This window comes from Carcharhinus amblyrhynchos, chromosome 2 (genome assembly GCF_965287045.1).
Source record: "Carcharhinus amblyrhynchos chromosome 2, sCarAmb.v2.hapA, whole genome shotgun sequence".
Lineage (NCBI taxonomy): Eukaryota > Metazoa > Chordata > Chondrichthyes > Carcharhiniformes > Carcharhinidae > Carcharhinus > Carcharhinus amblyrhynchos.
Window position 1 is genome coordinate 86,033,675 of NC_137325.1, and position 23,652 is coordinate 86,057,326.

The 23,652-nt window shown below is 40.7% G+C and overlaps 1 protein-coding gene across 5 annotated transcripts in view; it reads right to left on the reverse strand.

Annotated features, from left to right (window-relative positions):
* The window catches only part of tmem245 (transmembrane protein 245), a 152,869-nt gene that overhangs the window by 117,084 nt on the left and 12,133 nt on the right, over positions 1-23,652 (reverse strand). For 4 of the 5 annotated variants that reach the window (XR_013889059.1, XR_013889058.1, XM_080208614.1 and 1 more), the window contains exons 2-5: positions 15,430-15,547; positions 10,919-11,014; positions 8,592-8,705; positions 6,795-6,878 (exon numbers count right to left, since the gene is read on the reverse strand). Coding sequence is in view for 3 of the 5 variants with exons in the window: in XM_080208614.1 (XP_080064740.1) it covers positions 6,795-6,878; positions 8,592-8,705; positions 10,919-11,014; positions 15,430-15,547 (412 nt within the window). In the remaining 2 variants the exon portion in view is untranslated. The remainder of the gene's footprint in view (positions 1-6,794; positions 6,879-8,591; positions 8,706-10,918; positions 11,015-15,429; positions 15,548-23,652) is intronic. The other variant, XM_080208623.1, reaches the window with a different exon arrangement.

The following is a 23,652-nucleotide window of genomic DNA, read 5'->3' on the forward strand; positions in this document are numbered from 1 at the left end:
TAAAGACACAAACTCAATTTACAGTATAATAATTGGACTGCGAGTCTTTACAGCTAATCAAGTATTAAAGGTACAGACAACGTCAGTGGAGAGAGCGTTAAGCACAGGTTAAAGAGATGTGTATTGTCTCCAGACAGAACAGTTAGTGAGATTTTGCAAGTCCAGGAAAATCGTGGGAGTTACAGATAGTATGATACGAACCCAAGATTCCCAGTTGAGGCTGTCCTCACGTGTGCAGAACTTGGCTATCAGTCTCCGCTCAGCAACTGTGCACTGTTGTGAGTTGTGAAGGCCACCTTGGAGCATGCTTACCCGAAGATCACAGACCGAATGCCCGTGACCACTGAAGTGTTCCCCAACAGGAAGAGAACAGTCTTGCTTGGTGATTGTCGAGTGGTGTTCATTCATCCGTTGTCATAGTGTCTGCATGGTCTCCCCAATGTACCATGCCTCAGGACATCCTTTCCTGCAGGGTATCAGGTAGACAATGTTGGCCGAGTTGCAAGAGTATGTACCGTGTACCTGGTGGATGGTGTCCTCACGTGAGATGATGGCATCCGTGTCGATGATCTGGCACATCTTGCAGAGGTTGCTGTGGCAGGGTTGTGTGGTGTCGTGGTCACTGTTCTCCTGAAGGCTGGGTACAATGGTCTGTTTGAGGTTAAGCGGTTGTTTGAAAGCAAGAAGTGGGGGTGTGGACATGGCCTTGGCGAGACGTTCGTCTTCATCAATGGTACCTTGACGGCTCCGGAGATGTCATAGCTTCACCGCTCCGGGGAAGTACTGGAAGACAAAGGGTACTCTGCCCATCACGTCCCGTGTTTGTCTTCTGAGGAGGTCGGTGTGGTTTCTCGCTGTGGCGTGTCGGAACTGTCGATTGATGAGTTGAGCGCCATATGCTGTTCTTATGAGGGCATCTTTCAGTGTCTGGACATGTCTGTTGCGATCCTTCTCATCTCAGCAGATCCTGTGTATATAGAGGGCTTGTCCATAGGGGATGGCTTCTTTAAAGTGATAAGAGTGGAAGCTGGAGAAGTGGAGCATCATGAGGTTATCCATGGGCTTGCAGTACAGTGAGGTGCTGAGGTGACCATCCTTAATGAAGATGCGTGTGTCCAAGAATGCAACTGATTCCAGAGAATAGTCCATGCTGAGTCTGACGGTGGGATGGAACTTGTTGATGTCATCATATAGTTATTTCCGCGATTGTTCACTGTGAGTCCAAAGGAAGAAAATGTCGTTGATGTATCTAGTGTATAGCATCGGTTGAAGGTCCTGTGCAGTGACGGAGTCTTGTTCAAACTTGTGCATGAAGATGTTGGCATATTGAGGTACGAATTTTGTCCCCATAGCACATAACAGCGCAGTACAGGCCCTTCGGCCCTCGATGTTGCCCCGACCAGTGGAACCAATCTAATGACCCTCTAACCTAAACTATTCCAATGTTATCCATATGCCTATCCACTGACCATTTGAACGCCCTTAAAGTTGGCGAGTCCACAACTGCTGCAGGCAGGGCATTCCACGACCTTACTACCCTCTGAGTAAAGAACCTACCTCTGACATCCGTCCTATAATTACCACCCCTTAATTTAAAGCTATGTCCCCTTGTGTTAGCCATAACAGAAGGGGACATGGCTGTTCCTTGTGTCTGGATGAAGAACTGGTTGTTGAAGGTGAAGACACTGTGGTACAGGATGAAGCGGATGAGTTGTAAAATTGCATCTGGAAACTGGCAGTTGTCGTCGTTGAGTATGGAAGCAGTTGCAGCAATGCCATCGTTGTGGGGGATGCTGACTTAGCGCTGATACACATGTCTTTAACCTGTGCTTAATGCCCTCTCCCTCACATTGTCTGTTCCTTTAAGACTTGATCAGCTGTAAAGACTCGGATTCCAATCATTATGCTATAAATTGAGTTTGTGCCTTTACATGTCCTGTTTGTGAACAGATCTCCACTCACCTGACGAAGGAGCAGCGCTCCGAAAGCTAGTGGCGTTTCTACCAAATAAACCTGTTGGATTTTAACCTGGTGTTGTGAGGCTTCTTACTGTGTTTACTCCAGTCCGACGCCGGCATCTCCACTTTATGAAAAGAGGCATACGGTACACTGATTAGACCTTAGCTGGAGCATTGTGGCCAATTCTGGGCTCTAGAATTTAGGAAGGATGTCAAGACTTTTGACTTGATTTATTATTGTCAAATGTATTACTATACATTGAAAAGGATTGTTTCTTGCATGTTATACAGACAAAGCATACCATATATAAAGAAGGAAAGGAGACGGTGCAGAATGTTGTGTTATAATCATGGCTATGGTGTAGAGAAAGATCAACTTAATGCGAGGCAAGTCCATTCAAAAATCTGAAGTCAGTACGGAAGAAGCTGTTCTCGAGTTGGTTGGTATGTGTCCTCAGACTTTTGTATCTTTTTCTCGATGGGGAGAAAGTGAAAGAGAGAATGCCTGGGGTGTGTGGGTCCTTAATTATGCTGGCTACTTTTCCAAGACAGCAGCAAGTGTACACAGTATCAATGGATGGGAGGCTGGTTTGAGTGATGAATTGGGCTTCGTTCACAACCCTTTGTAGTTTTTTGTGGTCTTGGGCAGAGCAGGAGCCACACCAAGTTGTGATACAACCAGAAAGAATACTGTCTTTTGGTGCATCTGTAAAAGTTGGTGCAAGTCATAGCTGACATACCAAATTTCCTCAGTCTCCTAAGACAGTAGAGGCGTTGGTGGGCTTTCTTAACTATAGTGTCAGCATGGGGGAGGGGTGCCAGGACAGGTTGTTAGTGACCTGGACACCTAAAAGCTTGGAGTTCTGAACCATTTCTAATTCATCCCCATTGATGTAGACAGGGACATGTCCTCCACTACACATCCTGATGTTGATGACTATCTCCTTCATTTTGTTGACATTGAGGGAGAGGTTATTGTTGTCACACCAGTTCACCAGATTGGCTGTTTCTTTCATTGTTTGGGATCTGGCCCATTACGGTGGTGTCATCAGCAAACTTGGAAATCAAGTAGGAGGGGAATTTGGCCACACAGTCATAGATGTATAAGGAGTATAGTAAGGGGCTGAGGACACAGCCTTGTGGGGCACCGGTGTTGAGGATGATTACAGAGGAGGTGTTGTTGCCTATCCTTACTGATTGTGGTCTGTGGGTTAGGAAGTCTAGAATCCAGTCACAGAGGGAGAAGCCGAGCCCCAGGCCACAGAGTTTGGAGATGAGTTTTGTAGACTCTTAAGAGTGTCCAGAAATGATCCACTAGAACGATACAAAGGATGCAGAACTTCATGACATGTAGGGGCTAGAGAAACAGTGTTTGCCTTAGAGCAGAAAAGACGGGAGATTTGAGAGTTGTAGTCAAAATCAATTTAGGTAGCATAAAAAAAGCCAACTGATTTTCAGTGAGAGGTTGATTAGTAGCCAGGAGACACAGATTTAAGATAATCAATAAAGAAACTTGAGAGGAAATGAGGAGCTTTTTTTTAAACATAAGAAGTCACAAGGATGCAAATGTATTGCCTGCTAGGAGGTTGGTGGAAGGTTTAATGGTAAGTTTCAAAGGGACATTGAATATATACTTCAAAAGGAAACCTTAGTCAGATAGCTCTTTCAAAGATAGATTGAATGTCCATTATTTGTGCAGTATGATTCCCATGCAAGAAATTAGGATGGTAAAATAATTAGTAAAATATGGATGGAGTACCAGGGGAGAACCTCAATATATTAGATAGAATAAAACATCCTACAAATTAGTACTTGACAACTGCTTTAAAAAAAAGACAAGCTGCCAAAGCTTTTTGACTGGCACTCATCAGGACAAACGCAAGAATACCAAAATTTCAATGATCACAACAACTTATACACAGGAGAAAGTTAAGTGTTGATTGGTTGGCATGCCAACTCAGAACACCAACTCTGTGGTGTTGCCACAGAGAAAGAAATGGGGGACTGTCAACTTCTTGAGCTTCTGACTAATTCCAAAGCAATGCAAGGCTTGAACATATTCCTTGCATTTGCAAATAACGAGTCTCTGCATTCGAATAAATTCCAATAGCAAACATTTATTTGTCCATGGGTGTGGGTGTCGCTGGCTGGCCAGTATTTATTACCCATCCTGAGGGCATAAAGGAGTTTACAATATAGCTATGGATATGGAGTCACATGTCAGCCAGATCAGGTAAGGATGATAGATTTCCTTCCCTAAAGGACGTTAGTGAACTAGATGGTATTTTTTCCAACAAAGCGAACCAGGTGTTTTTTTTTAAAATCGACAGTTGACAGTAGTTTCATGTCGTCATTAGACTTTTAATTCCAAATCTATTTTATTGAATTCAAATTTCACCATCTGCTGTGGTGGGACTTGAACCAGGGTCCCAGAGCATTATGCTGGGTTTCTGAATTACTAATCCAGCGACAATACCACTGCAACTCCAGTTTTGGGTTTTGCATGTGCAGACAGATTGGATGTGGTCTACAGTCTGTCTATTACGAATTAATGACCCAAAAAACACATTATTTGATTGTATAGTCCCATTATTGGAAAATACATCCTATACACCTGGCTTTTCACTCGCACCGAACTTTGCTTTTCTCAAAAGAGGTAGCCTTTGCATTACACCACTAACAATGATCTGATCAGGATAGCCACTGCTCCACAGGTTAGCTCTGATGTACTGTTAGGGAAAGTATCTAAAAAATTTGGAACAAGGGTCATTTATTGCCCTCCACTATACAATGGCTACACAAGTGGTATTTTCCACTAACAGAATGCTGAAGTCAGTCCAAAATTGTGTTCTGACTGCCACATAATTCAGAAAGTCATGTGTGAATTTCAGAGTGATGCCAGACACATAGGACAATTAGACCGATCAAATCAAAAAAATGTGCCTTCAATTGTTTGAAATCAGAGTACAGACAGTACACAATCAGCCAGCGTCTGCAAAACCCAAACTAAAGGTCTACTATTAAATGTGATTCTGAAATTGTTCAAGTGCTGCCCAATCCTGAGTTCACTAATAGTTGCATTATCAATTATGACCTTCCAACAAGCTCATGACGTGACTCAGTTACACTTGCTAGAAGCAATATACATTCACAGGCAGGGACCTCTTCTCTGCCAACAAAATAAATATCTTCAAGCCTTGCACATTTTTTGAATAACCCAGAGCCCCATTGTTTTATTCATAGCAATGCATCAGCCATGTAGAGTCAACTTGCCGACCAAGCAGTACCCTTTTCTCTTGTAGTATAAATATCATAATGACTTGAAATTTGGCACTCTTGTATTTCTCCTGATGAATGCAAGACGAAAAGCTTCTGCAACACGTCTCTCTTTTCAGCAATGTTCAAATTCTGTACTACCAAGTGACTGTAAATATATCTTCAAGATGGTTATTAAATGTAAGGGTAGAGAGTTAACAGGACATACGTATATTTTTTAGTATCAGCAACATGGCAGATATAAATGAAAGAAACCATTAGGGAAGTTGGTTATGTTAGAGGAAGACATATATCCCACACCTTTGTTGAAATATGGTAAAGATTTGTATTCAAAGGTACCCACTTTCCGCACACACCCCCCCCCCCCCCCCGTGGAAACCAAAGTGCTGCGATATAAGAACATAAGAACATAAGAAATAGGAGCAGGAGTAGGCCATCTAGCCCTTCGAGCCTGCCCCGCCATTCAATAAGATCATGGCTGATCTGTCGTGGCTCAGTTCCACTTTCCCGCCCTCTCCCCATAACCCTTAATCCCCTCTTTTATCAAGAACCCATCAACCCGCTTCTTAAAAATATTTAGCGAGGCAGCCTCCACCACTTCAACGGGCAGAGAATTCCAGAGATTCACCACCCTTTGAGTGAAGAAGTTCCTCCTCAACTCCGTTCTAAACCGCCTCCCCTTTATCTTGAGGCTGTGCCCCCTAGTCCTACTGTCTTTTTTGAGCGGGAAGAGTCTCTCCACCTCTATCCTATCCATCCCATTCATCATCTTATACGTCTCAATGAGATCTCCCCTCATTCTTCTAAACTCTAACGAGTACAAGCCTAGTTTATTCAGCCTCTCCTCATAGCTCAACCCCCTCAACTCCGGTATCAGCCTAGTAAACCTCCTCTGCACTCCCTCCAGGGCCAAAATATCCTTGCGCAGGTGCGGCGCCCAAAACTGCACACAGTACTCCAGCTGCGGCCTCACCAATGCCCTATACAGCTGCAGCAAGACTTCCCTACTTTTATATTCAATCCCCCTCGCTATGAAGGCCAGCATCCCATTCGCCTTCCTGACCACCTGCTGCACCTGCAAGCTGGGTTTTTGCGACTCATGCACAAGGACCCCGAGGTCCCTCTGCACCGTCGCCTGCTGCAGTTTTTCGCCACGTAAGTAATAGTCCTTCCTACCATTCTTCCTACCAAAGTGGACCACCTCACACTTGCCAACATTAAATTCCATTTGCCATTTCCAGTTATATCCAAAGACTTGGAGGGAAATGGGAGCAGAAATAGTCGAGGTCCTAAAAATTTTATATTAAGAGTTTAGAGTGGATGTGTACTTAAAAGGTCGTCAAATTAATATCCAATTTTTAAAACTTTATCTTGGGATAATCTTGCTAATTACAGACCTATTTGGTTGACATCAATGGTAGGGAAAATTTTGGAATGTTAACTACTTACAACTTTTAACTTTAAGCTTTATAAAATGTCTCACTATTTAAATATGAAATTATTAAATACCTGGATGCAAATCAGCAAACATTTCAGAAAGGAAGATCATACTCGACATACCTGATCGATGTCTTTGAAGAGATGATGGGTATGATGGATGGGGAAGGTGTGCATATGGACATGCAGAAGGTACCATACTAGAGACTAGTGGAGAAGATTAAAGTGTATGGAATTAACAGGGAAAGTAGCAAAATGGATTTAAAAACTGATTAGAAGAGAGATAACTAAAGGTAGAAGTTAAAAACAGTTTCTCGAAGTGGTGGGAAAGGACTAGCAAAGTCTGCTCTGAAAGCAGTTGTGTAAATCAATGTTTTTTAACAGGTATCTGCTACAGACAATACAAAATTAGGAGGCATAATAAATAATTCTGAGGACTAAAGGAACTACAAAGAAATAATTATTGAATTCCATCTGCCACTGTTTCATCCATTCTACATTGGCAAATGTGAGGTGTGATATTTTGACCTCACACTGACAAAAATCACAACTGCTCTGCAGTAGCGGGGTCCAGATGCCATGGTCATACCTAGGAGGAATCAGAGGCCATTGAAGTCCCTGGGTGGTTGAGGGCACCATCAGGCAGTGCCCAAATAAGTGCGCTGGGCCAGCACCAAAAGGGTGTAGCTCTTATGGGGAGGTTATGCACAATGATGGGGGGCTTATACAGGGAGGGGGCTGAAAGGCAGGGGGCGGCTATGCAAGGGGAGCTAAGCAAGTCATGTATTGATGGGCAGGGGGTGGGGTACATGTCAGGAGTCTACCAAAGAGTTCACTGGGAAGGTCCTGGTGCCCCGATGTCGGCGGAGTGTGGCGGGGTAGCAATGCCGTTAATGATAGACGGTGGGGGATAGTGGTTATCCAATGTCCAGGAGGTGGGTAGGAGGTGGTCTTCCAGTTCGAAAGGTCTGGGCACCCTGTGAGATGGCACTTGATGTACCGAGACTCCGTCCCCACCTTACAGCATAAAGGTCCCAGCTGTCAGGAAAACTGACAAGAGTTCTGGAAAATTGCACTGCTGAATTCGCCTAAAAGACTGGTGTGGAACACTCCTGTCTTCAGACTTCTATGAGGCTTAGAACTTTTTTGGGAAGATTTCACCTAGTGTATTTTTTACAAGACTTGAACATTGAAATCCAATTATAATGCTTAAACTGTACAAATGCCTGAAGAGGTCCTTAGGAGTATGGTCCATAGTTTGTACTCAACATTATAGGGGAGCTTTTAAGGCAATAGAAAAGGTATAGCAAAGACCACTAGGCATGAGGAAATACAAATATGGAGACCTGAAAGATTGAGTTTCCTTTATTAAAACAAGGACATTCCTGGTGATCTGCTAGAAGGATTTAAAATTATGAAATTATGAAGAAACAGATAGAAACAGGCTATGCACATTAACTGTAATTCTATTGGGTGTTGGAGGAGGTGGAGGGCAAAATCCAAGGTCCATGCCTGTGTAAAAGATGTTGTCCAATGGCAATGTTCAATGATTGCCTTATGCGAACAAATATTTGGAAAAATTGCCATGATCTGTGCTTAATGTATTTATTAGATCCTTTCCCATTCACATTAAGCTGATCTTATTTAAGCATAGACAAACCTAAATAGACATTTTAAACTTTAAAAAAAAGACAAAATAAAATTACCTGCTGCAATGAAAATCATTACCTACAACAAAAGACTAGAAAACAGCAATGACTTACCCTTAAACATAATTACTGCACTTTGTCTATAGCAACAGTTTTTTTTAAGTTTTACAATAAAATGCTGGCCTTACCTAGATTACAAATTACATGGCTCAGAGGACTTGCAAATTAATCAAATTCCTCAATTGTTTCACACACAAAGACAATTTATCACCTGATAACTCTTTTGATGGATGATCGTCTTGAGAATGGCTGAATCCTGTCATGGATACTACCATATTAATACTGTGTACAACAATTTGAATCACCTGGTCAGATAGCTTCAAATCTGTTGGCAAAAGGAAATCAAAAATAACATCCTGAACATAGCAAGAGACAGAAAGTAGAACAAAGTATATTCTACAAGATGGGAAAAATCAAAACTGCAGGCATACAGCACTCATTGAATGTAAAATTTGGGACTCTGGATATTTTAATTTTTAAATAGCAATTTTTAAATGCAAGACTGTACTGATTAGACATCTGTGTTAATGTTCCAAATGTACTCTAAATATCAGAAGGAAATTAAACAGTGTGCACACTAGAGGAACCACATTTTTCTCATCCTGATTTACTCTTTGATAAAACTAAAAAATGAGTGTATTTTGAAAAGAAAATTTCTAATTATCATCTGTCTTCTATTGAGTTTAATTAAAATAGTTACGCTTTCTAACTGATACTATGGACATGCACAGAAAAGGAGAAAAAATTGAGTTAATTTCAGAGATCAATATAAAATAAGGGGGAGCACAGAAGGGCCTGGATGTATATGTCCACCTTTCACCGAAGATGGCAGGGCAGGTGGAAAGAACAGTTAATAAAGCATATAGCATCCTGGGTCTTATTAACAGGGTAAGAAGTCTCACAACACCAGGTTAAAGTCTAACAGGCTTATTCGTTGCAAACACCACTAGCTTTCATGCCCCTAAAGGGGCAGAGCCCTGAAAGCTAGTGGCGTCTGCTACCAAATAAACCTGTGGGCCTTTAACCTGGTGTTGAGAGACTTTTTACTGTGTTTACCCCAGTCCAACGCCAGTATCTCCACATCTCATTAACAGTGGTATAAAGTACAAGAGCAAGGTGGTTATACTGAACTTATACAAGACATTAATCAGATCTCAGCTTGAGTGTACAGTTCTGGATTCCATACCATGGGAGGATGTGAACATAAGAGAGAGTTTACAAGAATGGTTCTAGAGCTGAGAAACTTCAGATACAATGGCAGTTTGGAGAGGTTGGGGCTGTTCTGCCGGAAAGAAGGCCAACAGAAGGTTTGATAGATATGTTCAAAATCATGAGGGGTTTGGACAGAGTAAATAGACAGAAACTGTTCCTGCTCATAAAGTGATCAAGAATGAGATGACACAGAATGAAAGTGACTTGCAAAAGAAGCAAACGTGATGTGGAAAAAACCTTTCTCACACTGAGTGGTTTGAGTCCAGAATTCACTGCCTGCAAGTGTGGTGGAGGCAAGTTCAGTCGAAGCATTCAACAGGGCATTAGATGATTACTTTAACTGAAACAACACGCAGGGATATAGAACAAAAGCAGGGAATGACACCAAATCATAATGCTCATTTGGAGAGGTGGTGCAGACAGGAGAGGCTGAATAGCCTCCTTCTGCACCATAACACACTGTGATCTATTCACATAGACCAAGTTCAATGGTTACATGGTCTTCTGAAAGTTGCAAATCAAATCAATGCTATCAGTCATTTAATGCCAAGTGGCATCAGGTCCATACTCTCCCTTACATGGCAAAAAGGATCAAGAATGAATCATTGAGCCAAACCCCATATTCTTCCTGACAAAGCAGCCGACCCCACCACAGTAAAGGAGGACCAAAGAACTCCACATCACCATGCTTCATTGTAGCATTGCCAAACTCCAGGGCTCCAATACCAGTTCTACTCAAGTATAAAATCATTTCCCAGCACTGCCAAGGAATACCTTCCAGTTTTGATGAATGCCATAAGCCTTTCTCAAACTACAACCATTTAATTCCAACTAGTAAACATTGCATGCCATTTGCTACATATTTTCAGCTTTAAATCTGGCAAGAAATAAAAGTTAAATCAACAGGTACAAGAATATACACTATTTTCACAACATCATGGAAAGAATTGTGAGACTTGACTCTCAAAGCATGAGTAAATATTCCAGAATGAGATATAACACAAATGCAATTTATTCACTCACGGCAAATCAGTGGCTCAGATGTTTATCCCTACGTGATATAAAGAGCCGTACTGTTACAGAACAGTATATCCTCTTATTCAATTTTAGCAAAGCCACGGGAGATCATTGCATGACATGCAGAAAATGGAAAACTGCCTTTTCAGACATCAATATAAAAATGGGGTGGAGAATATAAAAAAGGCCAGTTTGGGATGTTGGTTAGTACTTTGAATGCACCACTTGAACACAAATAAATTGATCATGTTTTAACAGATTTGAACAAAAATGCTTTGCGAAGCATATGACAGCACAGCATTGACTTGCCTTCATCATTTTCTCTCTCCTCCTGAATTGCTCCCATAACCAGTAGAATGACAATTATTACAAAAACTGGAATACGCCAAGAGCCAGCAACTGATGCTACATGGAAAAAGAGTATTTAAAAGTGAATATGAACATTTTCCATTATTACGTTACAACAAATGTAAATAAATACTTTGAAATCAATGAAAACTAGCTACTTGATAAGATAAAATGAATGAACATTACTAAATGTCTGGGGCAAAAAAAAGTGAGGAAGGAAAATTGCAGCACGCTATTATAACTTTGGGAAGCACTATAATAACAGCTTAATAAACAACAAAAAGCATAAACACTTCACTTCATTGGGGAATGTACAAATGAATAAATTTCTTAAAATTCCATACATTATCCAGGATTCCCATTGATTTTAACTTGATTAGTCTTTCCTTAAGGACCTTATTAAGGCTTTCTTGGTTTTATTTAGAGGGATTGAGTTTCGGAGCCATGAGGTCAAAACTCTGGTGCAGCCGCACTTGGAGTATTGCGTACAGTTCTGGTCGCCGCATTATAGGAAGGATGTGGAAGCATTGGAAAGGGTGCAGAAGAGATTTATCAGGATGTTACCTGGTATGGTGGGAAGGTCTTATGATGAAAGGCTGAAGGGCTTGAGGCTGTTTTCATTAGAGAGAAGGTTAAGAGGTGACTTAATAGAGCCATATAAGATGATCACAGGATTAGATACGGTGGACAGTGAGAGCCTTTTTCCTTGGATGGAGATGGCTAGCACAAGGAGACATAGCTTTAAACTGAGGGGTGATAGATCTAGGACAGATGTCAGAGGTAGGCTATTTACTCAGAGCGGCAAGGCCGTGGAATGCCCTGCCTGCAACAGTAGTGGACTCACCAACATTAAGGGCATTTAAATGGTCATTGGATAAACATATGGATATATTGAAATAGCGTAGGTTAAATGGGCTTTAAATTGGTTTCACAGGTCAGCGCAACATCGAGGGCCCAAGGGCCTGTACTGCGCTGTATTGTTCTATGTTATTTAAAGTTATATTTATTAGTCACAAGTAAGGATTACATTAACACTGCAATGAAATTACACTGAAGTTTCCCCAGTTGCCACAGTCCGACATCTGTTCAGGTCAATGCACCTAATCAGCATGCCTTTCAGAATGTGGGAGGAAACCGGAGCACCTGGAGACATTTGAAAGGTTACATTAGAATCAGTGGAAATCTAGAATGAAATGTGGGATTGGATTTGGAATTGACCTAGAAGCAAGCCAAAAATGTCAAAACTTTTCAGCAACATTGTGTCAGCCTAAGAGAAACATGCTAAATGGTTTACTGCAGTGATCTGTGTTTCTGCCCATATTCCCATCTACAAAAATGAAAATCAAATTGTAAGTTAGCTGAGCTTGCACTTAAAACTGAAAAGTGAAGTGAGGAACGTTAGCCAACTGGATTATAATAAACCCATTGGATAACTGAAGAAAGAACTACATATTTAACGCAAGGAATGTTTGCAAAAGCCTGGAAAATTACAATAACACATTTTTAACAAGACAATGTGAAAAAGTAATGAAAATACAAATTACCACAACAGCAAAGTAAAAGTCTGTAGAGTTTACGTTTAGCATTTAGATTTGACTAGGAATAACTGGGAACACAACTCTGGTTACCACACTTCAAAACGACATGTCTTGATTTCAAAGAAGAATCATGTAATTCACAGTTTATAGAGGAATAATAACGAGACCAGATTAGGGAAGTTATAACCCTGCATGCTAAAGCAAGATTGACTAACTTTCTGAGTTCAAGCTAACAATGCAAATGATTTGCCTACAAAGTGCCAGAAGCTTTGAATAAAGCATAGCATGTTCATCAATATTCTAACTGCCAGATTGCAATGTAGAAAGGTTAGCAGTGCAACCAGTAACACATTTTATTTTGATTTACATGAAATTTGGATTATACATTTCCTCTTTTACTTTGTTGATCATTTAATGTGTCTCCGTCATATTAGTTTAATATTCCCTCTCTAGTTCCCCCTTCCTTTCTGACATTGCCCATTTCTACACTGTGTTTCCCTTCTCCATCCCCTATTCTCATCGTCACAACTTTCCCTCAACGAAAATTGAATGTTTGTCCTGTTAGCCTAAACGTATCTGCACAGATACCTCATGATACTGTTCAGTAAGTCAGAGGATTCATTATTTTATCACAATAAGAATTTAGGCCATGAGGGACTAACATCAGGACACTGAAATACAACAGCTGAATAATTAAATTATACATTTTTTGTAAAAACATTCTCGGATTTGTCCCAGTGTTTGGGATAGAAATTCGCATCCCAATTTTCAGAGAATAACGGCCATTAATGTCATATGTTGTTCACCCCATTCTTAGCCTCTAACAACTTAAGTTGAGAACACGTGACAAGACAGCACGCAAGATGCATCGATTGGGGGTAAAGGTATTTTATTGAGCATTATTGTGGCTATCAATGTCCTGCACTTTGATAGCATTGGAGGAAAAACTCCTGATCACTGGCAAAACCTAGATGGAGATGCTGAATTTTTCCAGTATTATAGTGAGACTGTTTTGAGTTTGGCAGCATGGTTTTGAAAAATTCATTAGTCTGCTATCACTGTGAAAAAAGTGTAAATAATAATGCAAGCATCATATTCATTCCAGTCAGATGTTAACCACTATGTTCCAATTTCTAGGTTGATGATCACTATTAGGGACTTGTATGGCTATATTTTCTAACCGTCAACATTTAGGCCATGCAGGGACTAACATCAGGACACTGAAATACAATAGCTGAATAATCAAATTACACATTTTTTGTAAAAACATTCTCAGATTTGTCCTGGTGTTTCTTTATTTGAAACTTTATTTGAAAAATTAAATCAATTATAAATGAGGAAAAAATTGATTCTCTGAATTTAATGTCTTTCAAGGACAAAAGAAGTTCCATCACAAATAGTTTGCCTTTTTGAAAAAAAATCATTGTTTTTACTAAATTTCACTTGAATTAAGACTTTAAAATTTGTCCTTGAGCTACTCTTCAAATTTTAAGCAGAAAAGGCCTGAGGATCTATCAGTACAATTGTATCTTGGCAAATTAGGTAAACAGCATAGTTCAAATGCAGTTATAAGTCACAACTCGAAGTCTAAAATATAAAGCTTTTAGAAGGACTTGCAGCAAAAACATCAATAAAAGCATCAAGACAAAAAGAAAACTCAGGAAAGTTGTAAAAATTCCTTTGTGAGTTAACTTTATTTTCAATTTTATCTCATACCTTAGTACCTTGTACTTTAGAAATCTGAATTTGAGTTACAAAGAAAATAATATTTTTGAGAACCAGTACAATCTGAGATATGACATGCTTGGGGAAATTAGCTGGACAGCTAGCTTGTAACAGTGATGTCAGCAGCGTGGGTTCAATTCCCATACTGGCTGAGGTTATTCTTGAAGGTCTGCTTTCTCAATCTTGCCCCTTTGCCTGGCATGTGAACTTCAGGTTAAATCACCACCAGTCAGCTCTCCTCCTCAAAGAGGAGAGCAGCCTACGGTCATCTGGAAATATGGAGACTTTACCTTTTACAGCTCACTTGGAAGGAACAGATGATTTCAGGCCAATGGTTCCCAAAGCTTTCTGCTAACAACGTTTTCCTCATTTCACATCTGCCTCTTTTAGACTAATTGAGAAATTAATTGCAACGATAATCAACAATTCCATCATGCTGTATCATGCCATAATGGTAGAAGAACCACCAAATTAGACCATGGTGTTTTATCGTCTTGCAATTCCTATGTTCCTGTCAACAAAGTATGAATGATACAACTCATGTCATTGCAAGATCAATCCTTCTAACCTTATCCTTTTGCAAAGGTAGTTTTTTTAAAAGTGTCAAAACATTGTTAAGTCTATTTATTGTGTTCAGCCTGCCACCAACTTGTAATCCCTTCAGTCAGTTCCTATTCACTAGTTAGCTCCTCAGCCACTATTTCCCTGTTTTTGCCCAAACACTACATTATACAGAAACACAAAAAGATAACAAAATAATTAAAGGTGAGACAACATTGCATTTCAAATAAGAAATAAACCAACTGCATATAACTCAAAGTTACAGTATAAACTGAACAGATACCTTGCCACAATCTGATTAATGCACTTTTAGCTATGTTATTTAACCACTGAAAGAAATGCTAACAGATTAATGTGCAATAATGTTTTTAAAATCAGAAACCACATGTTCATTCTTATGATAACACATACTATTTTACATTTTCATTTGAGTTAGAAAATGTCCCCCTTTAATAACCTTATGCCAAAGCTGAGAGAATACTGGCAAGATCGCACTACTGCCATCTAGAGATTTCACAGATCATGATGCAAATTCTCATCTCTATTCCTTCCTTGACTCTCTGGAGATACTTCATTTTCTGCTTGGCAAAGCTCACATTAGGACTAAATGAGCTGCATACCTAGAATTATTCAAGAAAAGCTTCTTACCTAAATAAAAGAGAAGCACAATCCAGACTGGTACAGAGATCATTTTAAGAAAACGCTCAGTTTTTGTATTCCATTTAAATGAAACTGCCAACACATACCCAACAACAAGAGTCCATACCTGTAACAGGATTAAAAAGAGAGTCAATTCATTGCTTCAACCATTTCATTCATATCATGGGTATATCTACACACTAATGTAACTAATTTAAACTATTAAATAAATGGCAAATTTTAAAGAATGTTGATTAACAATTTAATTTAGATTTTAATATTTGGACACAGAGGGTAAAAATTTTCTGCTAATGTTTCTTTGCAGATACACAGGTGACATCCTTAAACACAAACTGATCTATTACTGATGAACAATTTTCAAAATGTAAAATTCTTTGGCAAAAAAGACTTTCAACCACTAGGAAATGAGGGGACTACAGCAGAAATAACAAAGCAGCTGACGCTAATTTTTGACAAAAAAATAACAATTTTGGAATGTAAAAGACTGATGAGGAATCTTATAAATGAAACAAATATAGACAATAGTCTTCCAGTTTATACCTACTTGCATACTAGAAGACAATAAATAATTAAAATCTCTGACAGTCAAATAAAAACAAATTCCACATTCAATATTTCTGGAACGCACAGTATACAATATCACAGGTTTATTTATAAACGATAATGGAAAATTTGCTAAAAATTACAACTAGAATTAATGAGATACATCCTCAAACAGTCATGAACACGAGGATACCTGTAAAGACTGCAACATACCCTCAGCAGAATCAGGGTTCACTAAGAGTAGATAAAGGCAAAATAATGCAGATGCTGGAATCAAACAAAAACAGAAAATGCTGGAGAAACTCAGCAAGTCTGACAGCATCTGTGCAGACAGAATTGAGCCAATGTTGAATCCAGATGACCCTTGGTCAGGCTCTATTCGTTCTATACATGCTGTCAGGACTGCATTTCCTGTTTTTATTCACGAACAGCAACTTCTGGATTTAACTGGGCCTGTATGGACCAAATGTTGCTATCAGTTTTATACAGCAATAATAGCAAACACTGACAATTTTGTTACCATTACAATGTAAACTGCAGACCGATAATCACATTTTAGAAAATCCTAATCTAGAATCCATCAGTAATTTACCAGAGAAATTAGTGGTCTGTCAGGATGCAAAGCAATGTTCTCAGTCAATTACTTTCAAAATGCTGAGAAAGACAGCTGTATCTGTACAGAAATATAGATTAGAATTCTCCATTCTCGTCAGCCCTGCAATTGCTGCCAACAGGAACAAAAAATTTGACACTCAGTCAAAACTCCATTCACTGCAACAGGATTGGACAATTTCAGCTGGAGGCGACATCAAAGAATTCTGGCCATAGTCCTTGTTAGTCATAGAGGTTTACAGCATGGAAACAGGCCATTCAGCCCAACTTGTCCATGCCACCCCTTTTTTTAAAACCCCTAAGCTAGTCCCAATTGCCCTTGTTTGGCCAATAACCCTCCATACCCATTTTACCCATGTAGCCATCTAAATGTTTTTTAAAAGACAAAATTGTACCAGCCTCTACTGCTACCTCTGGCAACTTGTTCCAGACACTCACCACTGTGTGAAAAAAATTGCCCCTCTTTTATATCTCTTGCCTCTCACCTTAAACCTAAGCCCTTAGTTTTAGACTCCCCTATCTTTGGGAAAAGATATTGACTATCTAGCTAATCTATGCCCCTCATTATTTTATAGATCTCTGTAAGGTCACCCCTTAGCCTTCTGCGCTCCAGAGAATAAAGTCCCAGTCTATCCAGCCTCTTATAACTCAAACCATCAAGTCCCGGTAAAATACTAAAAAATCTTTTCTGCACTCTTTCTAATTTAATAATATCCTTTCTATAATAGGGTGACCAGAACTGTACACAGTATTCCAAGTGTGGCCTTACCAATGTCTTGTACAACTTCAACAAGACGTCCCAACTCCTGTATTCAATGTTCTGACCAATGAAACCAAGCATGCTGAATGCCTTTTTCACCATTCTTTCCACCTGTGACTCCACTTTCAAGGAGCTATGAACTTGTACCCCTAGATCGCTTTGCTCTGAAAGCCTTCCCCAGCACCCTACCATTAACTGAGTAAGTCCTGCCCTGGTTTAATCTACCAAAATGCAGCAAGTTGTATTTATCTGAATTGAACTCCATCGGCCATTCGTCAGCCTACTGGCCCAATTGATCAAAGTCCCGTTGCAGTTCTAGATAACCTTCTTCACTGTCCACTATTCCACCAATCTTGGTGTCATCTGCAAATGTCATTGCTGTCAAATTGGGTTATTCTGCCACTGACAGCAGTTTTCAAACATTAAGTTTTTAATATGGGGCGGTGCGGTGGCACAGTAGTTAGCATTGCTGCCTCACAGCACCAGGGACCCAAGTTCCAGCCTTGGGTCACTGCATGTGTGGTGTTTGCACATTCTTGGTGTCTGCACGGGTTTCCTCTGGGTGCTCTGGTTCGTTCCCACAGCCCAATGATGTGCGGATTAGGTTGATTGGCCATGATAAATTGTCTCTTAAGTGTCAGGGGATTAGAAGGGTAAATATGTGGGGTTACGGGAATAGGATCTAGGTGGGATTGTAGTCGGTGCAGACTCGATGGGCCAAATGGTCTCCTTCTGCCTGTAGGGGTTCAATGAATATGTCAGTGGTGTCCAACTGATGTCTTACATGTATCATGCAACTGTTATATTCTTGAAATTCAACTATTTCATTAGCATCCAAATGGCAGCGAAGCTTCCTCTCAAGTGACTGGTCAATAGACAGATTTTGTTGACTGCATGGTGACAGCAATAGGGATGAGCTATGGCCCAGAAAAATAAAAGCAAATTCAATCGGAGAGATGGTAAGAAGCTGCAATCAGTAGAGCAGCAATTGCAGCCCATGATCACCAAACTGACAAGTCATATATTCACAGACCCTTCATTTGTTCACGTGCAAGAACAGACTGTCAACCCTGTCTGTCGCAACTTTTTCCCCCCATTATCGATGTCAAGTTATTAGAAGTGGAATGGCACATATGATAAAGAAAACTAACCAAACCTGACATAACTTACCATGCCTTACAAACTGTGGCATGGGGATCTGAATCATTGTCAGGTGCCCCTGCTTATTGAAAGAGCTGGTGGACACGGAATGGTGCATGACTGGGTGGTTTTTAGAGAGCTCCGGTAGCTGTTTTAATTTGCTATCAGGGTTTTCCCATAATTAACAGTAAAGGGAGGGACGCTTTGATGCAGAATGTTTGTGTCAAGAAGGAAATTGGCATTTGTCAAATAAATCTATGCAATTATTTTCTTTTTACAAGATGATAATCAACTAGTGGCTGCAATCCTGAAGGTGGGTGACAGAAGGGAGAGAAAAAAGGTAAAATAAACCAGGCAAGTGGCTTCACGATTGCATAGCTGGTGACAGAAACTCTAAAGTCAACTTTGCCATGGCAGACCCAGAATCCTGATAATGCCATTCCTCCTACCCCCTTCTGCTCACAAGCCAGACAGGTCAACTATATTCCAGATTTGATGTTTCCTTAATGGAAGTTTTAGCTGGCTAATTCAAATCATGAGGGAAGCCTTAACTCATGCCAGTTTTCAAGTAAGCTTCATGGATTTGAGTATGCACGTCATAACAGAAAGACAGAAATTTTACTTAAGCCTGGAGTGGTAAATCCCAGCCTAAATCCCAACGGTGGAGGCAGGAAGTCAGAGTGTTGCCTTCTGCAGAGCCCAATGGAAAACCATGCCAAATCGCATGATGCTGGGTCATTAATTATGCAGCTAGGGATTTCACAACACTGCTTAGCTTCCTGTCCACTCTACCGTCATGTTCAGGCACAATTTTTAAAAGCCACCTGGACAGCTACTGCTGTATCACACTCTTAACTATGGGCCAGGACATGGACTTAAGTATCATGGGCATACAGCTTCAGCAACTCTTCATGGGAAGTATTGCTGAATGCAGTGAGGAAGAGTATAATGTGTACAGTTGCACTTTAAGAAAGGTCTGCTGTCATTTCATTGCATCTTTTTTGTTCATTCTTGGGACCTAGGCTTCACTGCCTAAGCCCATCCCTAATTGCCCTTGTGAAGGTGGTGATGAGCTGCCTTCTTAAAACTGCTGCCGTCCATGCGGTGCAGGTTGACGCACGATGCTGTTAGGGAGAAAGTTCTAGAATTTTGACCTAGCAACAATGAAGGAAAGGTGAGGGAGTTAAAAATCATAATGTTTAAGAATCACATGAGATGCTAACTGCTAAAATTCTCAAAGACAGAGAAACTCTTAGCTACAGATAACAGTCAAGGATCGTGGCTGTATTAGTTACAGGGAGGCTTTCTTTACGCAATGTGAACACAAGAATCCAATTGAACACTGCACAGCTGCAGCTCATGTATGTCCGCTAAAAACAACTGATAATGGGCAAGGGAGTTGATACATCACCGGTCAAACATATTATAACATTTGAGCCTCAAAATTAGTATATAAATAGAAAGAAATAAGAGCTTGATGATATTATAATTAAGCTGACATCCTCAAATTGTGATTGTACAACTATACTCATACGTTACAGATCGTAGAACATAGAACAGTACAGCACAGAACAAGCCTTACAGCCCACAATGTTGTGCCAAACCAGATACCAAATTAAACTAATCCCTTCTGCCTGCCCTTGCTGCATTTCCTTCTATCCCTTGCAAAAACATGTGCTTATCCAAAAGCCATTAAATGCCCCAATCTTATCTGCTGCACCACCAGCCCTGGCAACGTGATCCAGACACCTACCACTGTGTAAAGAAAAACTTGCCCCTCACATTTCCTTTGAACATTTCCCCTCTCACCTTCAGTGAATGGCTAGGGAGAATCCTGGGAAACATTTATGCATTATGTAATTCAAATTATTAGTTGTGATTCTACATAGATAATTTTTAAACAAATGCATATCTTTGATTGGTAGATGTTAATTACAAGGAGTTGAGCCAAAGGGTATAATTGCCATCATAATTCCTTGTTCATGGAATCGGTGGGCCCCAATGGCTGGCAGGCTTCCTTGCTATAGCTCGAATAAAGATCTTAAACTTGAACTCTTGAGTGTCACCCGGTCAGTTACAAGGAATGAAGTATGCTATAGTCAAATAGCTGTGAAACTCCTGCTGTGTGCCTTGGTGAAAAACTTGCAGGTGGTGCTGCTGCCATGCGTCTCCTGGCTTTGTCCTTCTAGATGGGATCAGTCGTCGGTTGGGCAAGAGTCATCTAAGGAGACTGGGTGACTTCCTGCAGTATAACTTGTAGACTGTATACACTGTTGCCGCCGTGCATTGGTGGTGGACGGAGTGAATGTTTGTGGATAAGGTGCCAATCACGCAGCCCACTTTGACTTGGATGGGATCAAGAAATGGCTGAAGGCACAGGATACAGCGAATGCTATTAATACAATAGTACTGAAGACTTGTGCTCCAGAAATTGCCAAGCTGTTCCAGTGCAGTTTGAAAAATTAACCAGGTGTGTCATGTACACAAAAAAGCAGGGCAATTCCAACAGTCAATTACAAACCCCTCAGTCTACTCTAAATCAGTAAAGTGATGGAAGGTGTCATTGCAAAAGTTTCCATAATTACAGCTAATTTCAGAATTATTTGTTTCACAATAAGTTACCTCTTCTGACCAACAAACTCAAGTACAGGGACAACAGTAGTTACATCTTTTACTGCCACAAACTAAGACAGCCTGTTATAGCTTTGTTTGTGAATTGAACTGTTGTGATTAATAGAAAGCACAATCAGCGTATTAATTGTGGGTCAAAGCATTCAACAAACTGATACAATGCAAAGAATACATGTGTAATCACATATCAACCACTGATTGAAGCTATGAAGTGGCCAATGACAAGTCAAACAAACATAGTTGAACTTGACCTGTGGAGATGAGAAGCAGAAGCTAGATACTTTCAATTTCAAAACTCATGCAAAAACAGAGCTTTGATAGTTGTGGACTGTTTACAGAAACATAGGAGGTGTGGAGGCTCAGCTAAAAAGTATTACAACTGTTTTCCATTTACCAAACTATGTCATTGCAATAAAAATTGCAGGAAAAAATTTGAAGGGTTACAAGATAAGGGTGGGGAATAGGACTAGTTGGATTGGTCCTGCTGAGAGATGGCACAGGATACAGCAGACACAACAGGCTGAATGGAGTCCTCCTGTGCTGTAAGCATTGTGAAATCAAGGCTGACATTGCAGCGCAGTACTGAGGGACTGCTACACTGCTGGAGGTGCTGTCTTCCTGATGAGAGTTTCAATCAAGGTCCCATTTGCCCTCTCAAGCGGCAGTAGAATTATGCTCTTATGATGGTGCTGCAAACATATCAAATTTCATGATTCATATGTTTAGGAATAAGACTTTTAGGTTGGCCTCCTTCTGCACTATAGGAATTCTATGTAAACAAGAGGGCATACGATGAAGATGGCCAGTAACTGATGAAACAAAGACCCATAAATAACTTCCTGGTTCCCCAGTTATACATTTGGAGGTTACCCCAATGAAACACTGGGGAATCACTCTAGAAAGTTCCTATGTAAGGATTTATCCAGTAATTGTCCAAAGGGGTTAACGGCCATTCAATAGAAGCACTTTAAATCACTAGCTTCAGATGGTTCTGCCAATTTTATATTGATAGTTATTCTGAAAGAGTTAGATGGATAAAAAGAGACTTCGAACTTCAGAGTAACAATTTAAAAAACCCAGACTGGCCCCATACTGGACACACTCCCCCCCGCCCATCTCCCAGATTCTTTCAAGAACTTCTGACACTTGCCCGGTCCAGCTCCTGACACTTCCTCTCCTGGTGCTGTCAAAAGAGGGTGTCCCTTTCTTCTCTGCACTCCAGTTACTCCACACTGATGCAGCCAGGGACATGCTTTACTGCCCCTGTTCCTGCTAGCCTGAGGGAGGAAGATTGGGCAAGACAGAGGCTTGGGAATTCCAACAAGAACAAGTCCATCCAGATTGGCAATCTGCTGTTGATTGCCACTCCAAGGGAGTTAAGGGCCACAGAATTTAGGAAGAATCTCATTATACAGAGTGTGTGGAGAACCCAGAGCTTGCCACCACATGAGATGGTTGAAATAGGTAGGGGGCGATTCTCTCCCAGCCCACTGCATCGCCCAGAAACTCAAGCGGAGGCCATTTAGTGGATTCCTCCTGGGCGCCACAGCCTCCACAAGTCCCCAGCCACCGGATTTCCGGCATCCTCAGCTCTGCGCAGAAATTGTCGCAGAGCTGAATAGGTTATTTCAAGTACAATTTACATATCATTAGCAGGACAACGGCTTGTGGGAAGTTGGCAGACCAACTCCACAGGACTGAAGGGGAGGGGGAGGAGGCCACACAGCCAGCACTGTGGGGTCGCGGGGCTGTCCAGCAATTGAGCTGGCCAGCAATCAGGAGGCCAGCAGTGCAGGGCCACTGCGCACGTGCCGAACTCAGCACTGACAGATTGGGCCACTGTGTATGTGCCATTCAGTATAATGCTGCCTGCCTCTCCAACAGAAATAGATCCCACCCAGAATTATGCCAGTAAAGTGTGCTGCAGAGTGTGGGACATTCATTTTGAAAATCCCACTGAAAAAAACCAGCAGGATTTACTTGTTTTAGCACAAATTCAACACTTAGAATCTTTTCAGGAGAATCCCACCCATAGTATGAGAATCTCACCTGTAGTATTTAAACACAAAGATAAAGTTTGATATAAATATAAGAAGGAAAGAAAAATGATAAAGCGAGGGTCAAAATAGAATAAAACCTTTCAGAGGAGGGGGAGACAACCTATGAGTAACAAAAACATGGACACAGGTCACTCAGACCAAAATAGTCCACTTCGCTACTGCTGATTCTGTACAATTCTGAGCAACTCTACCACATAATTGTCATATCCACTGACTTAGCAGTGCAAGTGACAAAGCTTGCAGGAAAATGTTCAGTAAAGTTTGAGCTGTGTGACTTCAACTGAGTAAATTTGGAAATATTTATTTGGTCTGCATGATGTGCTCTGTGATTCAAGATATGGGGAATAGTTTGTTTGCGGGTATAACTTACAGAACAAGAAATAAACACTCAATTGCATCAGACCCACTCCTTCCATTAGCTATGCTGCCTCTGCATGACTATCCATGCTTTCCTACTTAAGATAT